Genomic DNA, 11,473 nt, shown 5'->3' with positions numbered 1-11,473 from the left:
TGAAAGAATCAGGAAACAAAAAGGGGCACTAAAGTTTGTTGTAGAATGAAAGGGACCAAGGTTACCTGTTGTCTTCAGGAAAGGGAGAACTGATAACAGGAGGGGTAGAGAATAGATAGTTATCTTTTCTTCTATTCTTTGAACTAAATAGCTTGGTTGCATCTTTGCTCTCATTAACTGATATATTTGTTTTTGAATGACTAATCTTTATAGGAATGAAATAAAATGAAATTTATTCTAGAAATGAATTATATTTTCATGTCTGCATGGCCTTCTTAGAGTATTACTCATGGCAGATAACCAGAATATCTTAACTTCTTTGAGTCCCATTCTTTTCATATGAAAACTGTCATTTAAATAAAAAATATTTGAAAGCACATTTTACTTGGCACATAAAAGGCTTACAATTAACTGAACAGTTGTAAAAACTAGTTCTTTAATTAACAGGATATGAAGTCTGGACCATTGCTCTTCGAAGAGCTGATTTGAATTCCTTATTTCTTAGACTGTAAATCATTGGATTGAACAATGGAGTGAGGATTGTATAAGACACAGATATTAGGGCATCTTGACTTGAAGAGTAATTGGATTTGGGCCTTAAGTAGATGAAAGAGGCACAACCATAATGAACAGTTACCACAATGAGATGGGAGGCACAGGTAGAGAAGGCCTTGTATCTTCCAACAGAGGATGAGATTTTTAGAATGGCAGAGATGATGCGGATGTAGGAGACCAGGATAAGTAACAGGGGAATAATCAAGGCAAATACACCAAGCATGAATATGACCAACTGACTGAGACGAGAGTAATGAGATGCCAGCTTGAGGACAGGAGAGATATCACAGAAGAAGTGATGGAGCTGATTGGAGGAGTGGAATGGCAGGTGAAATACTAGTGAGGTGGTGACCAGTGACACAGTGAAGCCACAGGCACAGGCAGCGGCCACTAGTCCCAAACACATCCCATAATCCATGAGCACTGTATAGCGCAAAGGGTCACAGATGGCCACATAGCGATCATAACCCATGGCTGCCAGCAGGAAAGAGTGAGAGCAACCTAGAAAGAGGAAGGAAAACATCTGGATAGCACAACCTAGAAAAGAAATGGTCTTCTTCTGGGCCAGCAGATCAACCAGCATCTTAGGTACAATGATGAAGGTATAACAAGTCTCAAAACAGGAGAGTACAGCAAGGAAGAAGTACATGGGGGTGTGGAGGGCTCTGTCCAGCACAATGGTGGAGATGATGATGGCATTGGTGCTCAGGGTGAAGAGGTAGACCACCAAGAAGACAGCAAAGAGTAGCTGCTGCAGCCCAGCCAGAGATGAGAAGCCAAGGAAGACAAACTCTCTCACCAAGGTCTCATTGACCCACTCCATGGTCACTGCAATACAGGAGAGCCAGAGCCCGAGGCCAGAATTCAGAGATGAAGATGTGCATGGGGAACTGAGCACAAAGTCTTCAGGTGGCAGGCATCTCCAAACTGTTGATGGAACTCATTGATTCCCTCTAAAAAACACCTGCCAAAATAAGAATTAAGGCTATATGTGGAACAGAGTAACTGACAACCAATTAATAGACTTTTTGCCAAGACCAATAACATGTTATCTCTCTAGCTAAGGATTAAAGAGTTACCTGAAATTATTTTTCCCTGTACTTATGAATTACTATGTTTTTCTTGCTCACTACAAGCCAAAGGAATGTAGCTCTCCAAAGGTGAAAAACATGTTAAACTTCAACTATCTGAGCTTGATCAGAAAGTAGAATAAAGAATGAGATGTTTAGACACAGTAGGTGAACTTTAGATAACCAACCACAAAATGGGAAGGGACAGGAAGAATTAGATGATCTCTGAATAAAAGTGTGGGGAGATTTGTGTCATTGACAGCTTGTTATAAGATTAGTGGTAAGACTATCATATACCTTATGTCAGTTACTCATTATGACAATTTTATGTCAAATTTTATGTCAATAGACAAAAGAATATGAAAAAGAAAAAAAAAATAGTTTTCAGACCAACTAGGAACATTGCCAGAAGTTCCACAACCTAGAGCACTGAGCAAGAGTGGAACAGAAAACAACATTAATTTAAAGAAAAGTTTCTCCTTTTTCTAGGAAAAGAATCATCAGGCTGTTAAAAAGAATCTCATGTACTTTGTGGCATTTTAAACACACTTCATCTTCCCCCATTCTAAGATGCCTCAGGAAAATAGAGCTTTGCAAAAATGTCATACAGAGTGACAGAGAATGAGACAATTGGACAGTTTTCCAGGATTACAACTCCTAATCAAATCACAAGCTTTATATATTTTTCATATGGTTATGACAATAAGATTCCTTTTTAATATTCTGCTACTACATCCAGTTTGCAAACTGCTATTTTAAATTCGTTTTTAGGGCTTATATCAGATACTTTTATCATGGGTGTATTCCCCAACTGTTAAAGCCTAAGAAGCAAATAAAATGCTTCTTGGGTACAAAATCATTTAGCATTTATTGGTTGTAACTAGCCTTTGTTTATGCACTTTTCAGTATATTTAAACTTTTACATCATTTTGTGTTGAGGAATTACTTGCATCCACTACCAGAAATTTTTGTTTTTGCATTTTTTATGACAATAGCAAATCTTGACTTTCTAGACCTTAAGTCAGGCAATCGGAAATTTCTGAAAAGATATGTTTTTTTCTTTCTCAATTACTATAAATTGATCATAAACTTAGTAGATGTAATGATTTGAAGTTAATATTAAGATATACATGCTAATTTTAAAGTCCTTTAACACAAATGACAGGGAATTTTTTTTTTCATTCTGTAACTGTAGAGGTATTTTTATTACATATAAAGAATGTAAATATATGTATATCGCCATTATATACATATATATACATATATAGGAGAATGCAATGGCACCCTACTCCAGTTCTCTTGCCTGGAAAATTCTATGGGCGGAGGAGCCTGGTAGGCTGCAGTTCATGGGGTCGCGAAGAGTCGGACACGACTGAGCGACTTCACTTTCACTTTTCACTTTCATGCATTGGAGAAGGAAATGGCAACCCACTCCAATGTTCTTGCCTGGAGAATCCCAGGGATGGGGGAGCCTGGTGGGCTGCCATCTCTGGGGTCGCACAGAGTCGGACACGACTGAAGCGACTTAGCAGTATATATATATATATATATATATATATATATATATATATATATATATGTATACTTAAATATAATATATATATATATATATGTTTTTTACATGAAGAAATTGCAAACCAATAAGGCAGTTTATCTGTATAATATCTCTATCTGGGTAAAAGGATTTCTGTCTCTTTCAAAATACTGAGGGAAATCTCAATTTATGATCATTGCTTATCATTTTCTTATCATTTTCCCAAGAGTTTTCTGGATCTACTGTCAACTAATCCATATCTAATTCTTACTATATTCCCATGCCACTGAATATAAATTGTAGAGTAGACCACAGAAGTTAGAATTATGTGGTACTGAAGGAGCACCTGTATTTATCCAATACCCCGCCCCCCCAAAAAAACTGTATCATTTATCACTCAGACTCATAAGGGCAGCTGATTTCAATTAGATGACATTTTTTATACTATTAATATAACCCTGTGTTCTAAATGAGTTACATGATTGATGAGTAACTCATCAATTAGTTACTCATAAGTTGATTAGTTACTCTAAGTGAGTAACATGAGTTACGTGCCCTTTCCATGATTTACAGAGACCCACTGGCAAAGTATATCCGAGAAGGCAGACCCCTCTGCCCAAGAAGACATCAAAGACCACCACAGTGTGTTATATCAGTACTAGAGATAGAAAGATTTAAGAGTAGAAGATTAAAAAGATCTTCCAGCCGAAAACTCACAGGCTGTAAAATTAAGGTTAAAGATGCCTCAATTGGAGATCTATATTTCAGGTATAGCTTTATGTGACTTTGTCAAAGTACTTAACATGTGTATTCAGTTTATTTTTAAAATTAAATGTAACATGGCAATAACTGTAATAAACAGAAAGTACTTAACCAGAGGTTCTTAAAATAATATCCTGTAGAAGAAGTTTTGACTTAAGCTAAGAGTTCATTACTGACTCTCAAAAGACATTTCAACTGAGAAAGTCCAAAACTCTCTAGTTAGATGATCCCTAAACTCCCTTTATGATATTTTAGAACCTAGGGATGGAATTCAGGTTATGATCCTTAGAGATGACATTTCTGCACTTATTTTTGTAACTCTTTAGATGCTTCAAGGAATTTTATATAGTTTAGGATTAAATACTGACCCAATAATCCAGGCTACCAGGTACCTCAAAAAGGGGCAAATCTATCATTTTTCAGATGCAAAATTTTTGATGTTTTCAAATACTTAGGGAAAACATTAATCAATCAATTAACTGAGAGAAATCATGTACACAGTCTCAGATATTAAAGAAGTGGAATTTTTGTTTTCTTAGATACACATGAAAATCCTGAATTTCCTTACTAAAATGGAGCTTAAGTATCAGGTTTCAATTATAGCTAAAAACATATCCATAAGTACACAGCAAATAGAGAAGTGCAGGTTCAGTAAGTATGTGTTGACAATACTACCACTCACCAAGGTTTAGACCCCACAAAGCCCCAGATTAACTAGATCGATATTTCTCATGGCTCAACAAATACCTACATTGCTCTCCTTTCAACTCAGACAGAAGCAGCTATTCAGAATCTAGGATCCCTTGACAAGTAGATGTGAAGCCAAAGATCAGTACTTGAAGAAATATCAGCAGAAGAGTGTGAATCTGCCTTGAGACAGAAGCTCTCCTCTGTATTAACAGAGGTAGCCTCCCCTGTTCATAAGGACTCTCAGCATTTCCAGGCAAAATCATTATCTTTAGAAATTCTGATGACCAACATGGGGTGTGGTTATTAGAAGCATATGCTGTGATTGCTGGACTCCTGAGGCTTGATCTATTGCCTTGGAGACATTGTCCTGGGGTTTATTGGAAGTGTAAGGTCATTATGGAAAAATAATGTCACAAGCTGGCTTTAGTTGAGGAACCTGGGGAGTAGGAGCCATAAGGATAATTGGCCCCTGTCTTCACTGGAAGTTGAGTCCATTTGTTAAGGATTCTGAAGGAGAAATCACCACAATTAAGACTGTAATGCAAAGATCAAGAGGAAATTTTTCATTGAATTTTACATCAGGAAACGAGTATGTTTGTCCAGTGAGTCTCAGCTTTATTTATGAGTCAAAGGAGGGCATAATTGCAAATTTATCTTCTCAGATCCTTGTTCATAGAAATTCTAAGTAGGAACATAGGCGTGTTCTGCAAAAATCTAAATTTTTGGCAAGTGTATTGTTAAAATCTAGTTGAGCATTATCATTAAATTTCTTGCTATTTTAAAAATTTTTACTAGAATAACTAGATATATATAGTTGTCAATTTCATCCAAGCTAATCCAAAATCAATATAATTCTAATCCAAACTCTACCATAAATTGTGAAAGCAACCTAACAATACAAATTTATAGTTTACATGGAATAATAAGACACTTTTGAAAAATGACAAGTGATATAGTGGTTCACTTGACCCAATAGTCAGATGCCTTAGTAATAAAAAAGAGAGTCTCCAGTCCAGGTTCGATGCACGATACTGGATGCTTGGGGCTGGTGCACTGGGATGACCCAGAGGGATGGTATGGGGAGGGAGGAGGGAGGAAGGTTCAGGATGGGGAACACATGTATACCTGTGGTGGATTCATTTTGATATATGGCAAAACCAATACAATATTGTAAAGTTAAAAAACAAAATAAAATTTAAAAAAAAAGAGCTTGCTTCTAGAATAGGAAGAGTTAAATATTACAAAGAAGCAAAAAGGAGATCTCTGAAATTGATCTATGTATATTTGGAAAATTTGTCTTTGCGTAATTACCTCACTAACTACTTTGCCAACAAAGGTTCGTCTAGTCAAGGCTATGGTTTTTCCTGTGGTCATGTATGGATGTGAGAGTTGGACTGTGAAGAAGGCTGAGTGCCAAAGAATTGATGCTTTTGAACTGTGGTGTTGGAGAAGACTCTTGAGAGTCCCTTGGACTGCAAGGAGATCCAACCAGTCCATTCTAAAGGATATCAGCCCTGGGATTTCTTTGGAAGGAATGATGCTAAAGCTGAAACTCCAGTACTTTGGCCACCTCATGCGAAGAGTTGACTCATTGGAAAAGACTCTGATGCTGGGAGGGATTGGGGGCAAGAGGAGAAGGGGATGACAGAGGATGAGATGGCTGGATGGCATCGCTGACTCGATGGACATGAGTCTGAGTGAACTCCGGGAGTTGGTGATGGACAGGGAGGCCTGGCGTGCTGCGATTCATGGGGTCACAAAGAGTTGGACACGACTGAGCGACTGATCTGATCTGGAGTTACCTCACAAATCAGTAAGACCATTGTAATTAGTAAATAAAACTGAGAAACCAGGCTCTCTCTATGTACACATCACTTAGAAGTAGCTGTCATAATATAAAATAAAATGGCTTACTGAAGGCTCAGGCAAAGCACCACCTGTGTGACAAGACATGATGGAACCCCATAGGTCTACTTAAAGCAGTGTATACTCTGAGCTAGCAAACAATGTATTGTGCCTATTCTCCAAAAGCAATAATATGTTATATCTGTGAATCAATGTAATGGGGGGGGGGGTGGAAATGATTCTTTTCATTATTACCTCTAATGACTTACATAATATTGGGATTCATAGTTTAGAGGTGTTATTTTTCCAAGGAGTGTTGCTTCTATCAGGAAACACAAAAACAGAAGTTGAAACTTGCCCTTGGTTACTTGAGTCTACTATGTTCTCTTTACAAATCATCCACAGATGGAAAGGAGATTTTTACACTAGTTAGGATATTGATCCTATGTTTTATAATTACTATATAATTGATTTTATTTTTCTGAAAATGTTTTGCTTAATGCAAAAATTTAAATGTAAATTATAGATCTGCAAGTTATACATAGACCATAAATGGATGGATTTAGTTCTGTGCTTTCTATTCAATTCCTTTGGTCTCTGTGTTTTTTACTTTGCCAATGGCATACCATTTTGAATACTGTAGCTTTGTAATATATTTTTAAATCTTAAAGAGTGAGGCCTCAACCTTTGTTCTTCAAGATTGCTTTGGCTATTCCATGTCTTTTGTGGTTCTATATTTAATTTCAAGGTTTTTTTTTTTTCCTATTTCTTTAAAAAATGTCAATAGGATTTTCATAGGAATTGAACTTAGTTGGTAGATCACATTGGGTAATATAGACATTTTAACAATATAAATTCTTTCAGCCTGTGAATGCTGCATGTCTTTCCATTTATCTGTTGGTTAGATGTCTTTTCTTTCATGTTTCTTCATTCATTTCCTTCTTCAGTATTTTACAATTACCAGTGTACAAGTTTTTCACCTCTTTGGCTAATTTAATTCCTAAATGTTTTATTCTGTCTGTTGCTATTATGAATGGGGTTATTTTCTTAATTTCTTTTTTGGATAATTTATTGACAGTGTATAGAAACATACCTGGTTTTATGTTGATTCTGTATCTTGCTACTTTACTAAATTTGTTTATTAGTTTTAATACACATTTTCTGATTGAATTGTTAGAGTTTTCTATGTATATGTTTGCATCACCTGCAAATAGAAATACTTTTCTCATTCTGATTTGGTTGCCTTCAATTTCTTTTCCTTGTTCTGACTAGGACTTCTAGTACTTTGCTGAATAGGAGTGATGAAAGTGGGAATCCTTTCCACTGTACCAGTCTTAGATAACAAGCTTTACATTTTCTCTCATTGATTATGATTAAGCTGTGGGCTTTTTGTATACCAACTTTACTGTGTCAAAGTAAGTTCTATAACTATTTGGAGAGTTTTAATCATGACTAGATGTTGAACTTTGTCAAATACTTTTTCTACATATATTTATTTGATGGTGCTTTTTATTTCATTAATGTGGTACAGCACATTGACTGATTTGTACATCTTCAACCACCCTTGTATCATTAGAATAAAATATAACAAATGTAATGTTCTCTTGTATTTAGTTTCCTAGTATTTGGTTGAGATTTTTTCCATCTATGCTCTTTAGGGAAGTTGGCTTGTAGTTTTTCTGTTGTCTTTATCTGGTATTGGTATCAGGATGATGTTAGCCTCATTATTTAAATTTGAAAGTGTTCCTTCTTCTGTTTTTTTGAAGCATTTAATAAGGGTTGTATCAATTTTTCTTTGCATGCTTGGTAAAATTAGCTCAGAAAACGATCTGATCTTGGATTTTTCTTTATTGGGAGATTTTTGACTACTGATTAATATCTTTATCAGTTTTTGTCTACTTAAAGTTTCTGTTTCTTCTTGACACAGTTTTGGTAGATTGATGTTTCTATAAATTTATTAATTTCTTCTAAATTACCCAATTTAGAAGTACACAGTCGGTGATAATATTCTTTTATTACTCTTTTAACATTCTGAGGCATATATTACAACATCTCTTCTTTTGTTTCTTTGATTTTATTTGAGTCTTCCCTTTTTTCCTATTTAATTTAGCTAGTTCAGTTCAGATCAGTCGCTCAGTCATGTCCTACTCTTTGCGACCCCATGAATTGCAGCACGCCTGGCCTCCCCATCCATCACCAATTCCCGGAGTTCATTCAGACTCACGTCCATCGAGTCAGTGATTCCATCCAGCCATCTCATCCTCTGTCATCCCCTTCTCCTCTTGCCCCCAATCCCTCCCAGCATCAGAATCTTTTCCAATGAATCAACTCTTCGCATGAGGTGGCCAAAGTACTGGAGTTTCAGCTTTAGCATCAGTCCTTCCAAAGAACACTCTCCTTTAGAATGGACTGGTTGGATCTCCTTGCAGTCCAAGGGATTCTCAAGAGTCTTCTCCAACATCACAGTTCAAAAGCATCAATCTTTGGTGCTCAGCTTTATTCACAGTCCAACCCTCACATCCATACATGACTACTGGAAAAACCATAGCCTTGATGAGACGGACCTTTGTTGGCAAAAAATGTCTCTGCTCTTGAATATACTATCTAGGTTGGTCATAACGTCCCTTCCAAGAAGTAAGTGTCTTTTAACTTCATGGCTTCAATTACCATCTGCAGTGATTTTGGAGCCCCAATACTAAAGTCAGCCACTGTTTCCACTGTTTCCCCATCTAGTTGCCATGAAGTGATGGGACTGGATTCCATGATCTTCATTTTCTGAATGTTGAGCTTTAAGCCAACATTTTCACTCTCCTCTTTCACTTTCATCAAGAGGCTTTTTAGTTCCTCTTCACTTTATGCCATAAGGGTGGTGTCATCTGCAGATCTGAGGTATTTGATATTTCTCCCAGCAATCTTGATTCCAACTTGTGCTTCTTCCAGCCCAGCGTTTTACAGGCTTGACGTACTCCTTTTCCTATTTGTAACCAGTCTGTTATTCTATGCCCAGTTCTAACTGTTGCTTCCTGACCTGCATATAGGTTTCTCAAGGCAGGTCAGGTGGTCTGGTATTCCCATCTCTTTCAGAATTTTCCACAGTTTATTGTGATCCACACAGTCAAAGGCTTTGGCATAGTCAATAAAGCAGAAATAGATGTTTTTCTGGAACTCTCTTGCTTTTTTGATCATCCAGCAGATGTTGGCTGTTTGATCTCTGGTTCCTCTGCCTTTTCTAAAACCAGCTTGAACACCTGGACGTTCACAGCTCACATATTGCTGAAGCCTGGCTTGGAGAATTTTGAGCATTACTTTACTAGCGTGTGAGATAAGTGCAATTGTGTGGTAGTTTGAGCACTCTTTGGCATTGCCTTTCTTTGGGACTGGAACAAAAACTGACCTTTTCCAGTCCTGTGGCCACTGCTGAGTTTTCCAAATTTGCTGGCATATTGGGTGCAGCACTTTCACAGCATCATATTCCAGGATTTGAAATAGCTCAGCTGGAGTTCCATCACCTCCACTAGCTTTGTTTGTAATGACATTTTCTAAGGCCACTTGACTTCGCATTCCAAGATGTCTGGCTCTAGGTGAGTGATCACACCATCGTGATTATCTAGGTTGTGAAGATCTTTTTTGTTTTTTTGTGTATTTTTGCCACCTCTTCTTAATATCTTCTGCTTCTGTTAGGTCCATACCATTTCTGTCCTTTATCGAGCCTATCTTTGTAGGAAATGTTCCCTTGGTATCTCTAATTTTCTTGAAGAGATCTCTAGTCTTTCCCATTCTGTTGTTTTCCTCTATTTCTTTGCACTGATGGCTGAGGAAGGCTTTCTTATCTCTCCTTGCTATTTTTGGAACTCTGCATTCAGATGCTTATATCTTTCCTTTTCTCCTTTGCTTTTCATTTCTCCTCTTTTCACAGCTATTTGTAAGGCCTCCTCAGATGCCATTTTGCTTTCTTGCGTTTCTTTTTCATGGGGATGGTCTTGATCCCTGTCTCCTGTACAATATCACGAACCTCCGTCCATAGTTCATCAGGCACTCTGTCTATCAGATCTAGTCCCTTAAATCTATTTCTCACTTCCACTCTATAATCATAAGGGATTTGATTTAGGTCATACCTGAATGGTCTGATCTGCTGGCTTCCCTGGTGGCTCAGATGGTAAAGCATCTGCCCACAGTGCGGCCGACCCGAGTTCGATCCCTGGGTCGGGAAGATCCCCTGGAGAAGGAAATGGCAACCCACTCCAGTATTTTTGCCTGAAAAATTCCATGGATGAGGAGACTGGTAGGCTACCGTCCATGGGGTCGCAAAGGATCGGACGTGACTGAGTGACTTCACTTGAATGGTCTAGTGGTTTTCTCTACTTTTTCAATTTAAGTCTGAATTTGGCAATTAGAAGTTCATGATCTGAGCCACAGTCAGCTCCCAGTCTTGTTTTTGCTGACTGTATAAAGTTTCTCCATCTTTGGCTGCAAAGAATATAATCAATCTGATTTCGGTGTTGACCATCTGGTTATGTCCACGTGTAGAGTCAATTTAGCTAAGACTGTTGATTTAATTTTTTTTAAACTTTAAGTTTTATTGATTCTTATGTCTTTTGCCTTAGTCTATATTTGATTGATTTCCTAAGTTCATTATTTTACTCCTTTCATTAACTTTGTATTAACATGTCAATTAAGTAAATAATTTTCTTCTTCCATAAAATGGCAGGATTGGATGAGATGAGCTTAAAATCACTTATTGATTTAATGTGCTTTGTATGAATCTTCCATGCAAATCATAATACAAAGAATGAGAACAATTATAGAAATAAACATTCAGATATCACTAACTTAGATATTTTAAAACTTATGTCACTGCTTCTCATGCCTCCTGCTTTCTCCTCCTTCCTTTATTAGTGTGCTTAACTTGTTACTAATTGTTTTCATATCAGTATCATTAGCTTTGTACAGAAATGCATTTGTGGTTTCCATGGAAGCACCTCACTTTTGTCATATTCTTTCTGTTCTGGATATAACA

The 11,473-nt window shown here is 37.0% G+C and overlaps 1 protein-coding gene across 1 annotated transcript; it reads right to left on the bottom strand.

Moving 5' to 3' along the window:
• Positions 1-436: 436 nt before the first annotated feature.
• Positions 437-1,378, bottom strand: LOC147376784 (olfactory receptor 10K1). Its single transcript, XM_086394105.1, has one exon. The coding sequence runs from the start codon at positions 1,376-1,378 to the stop codon at positions 437-439; it is 942 nt and encodes a 313-aa protein (XP_086250231.1).
• Positions 1,379-11,473: the final 10,095 nt, after the last annotated feature.

The sequence above is a fragment of the Bos grunniens genome, chromosome 3 (genome assembly GCF_055505025.1).
Source record: "Bos grunniens cultivar Pamir isolate PY7600 chromosome 3, Bosgru_T2T1.0, whole genome shotgun sequence".
Taxonomy (NCBI): domain Eukaryota; kingdom Metazoa; phylum Chordata; class Mammalia; order Artiodactyla; family Bovidae; genus Bos; species Bos grunniens.
The sequence above is the reverse complement of the archived record's forward strand: the minus strand, read 5'-3'. Positions and strand labels throughout refer to the sequence as shown.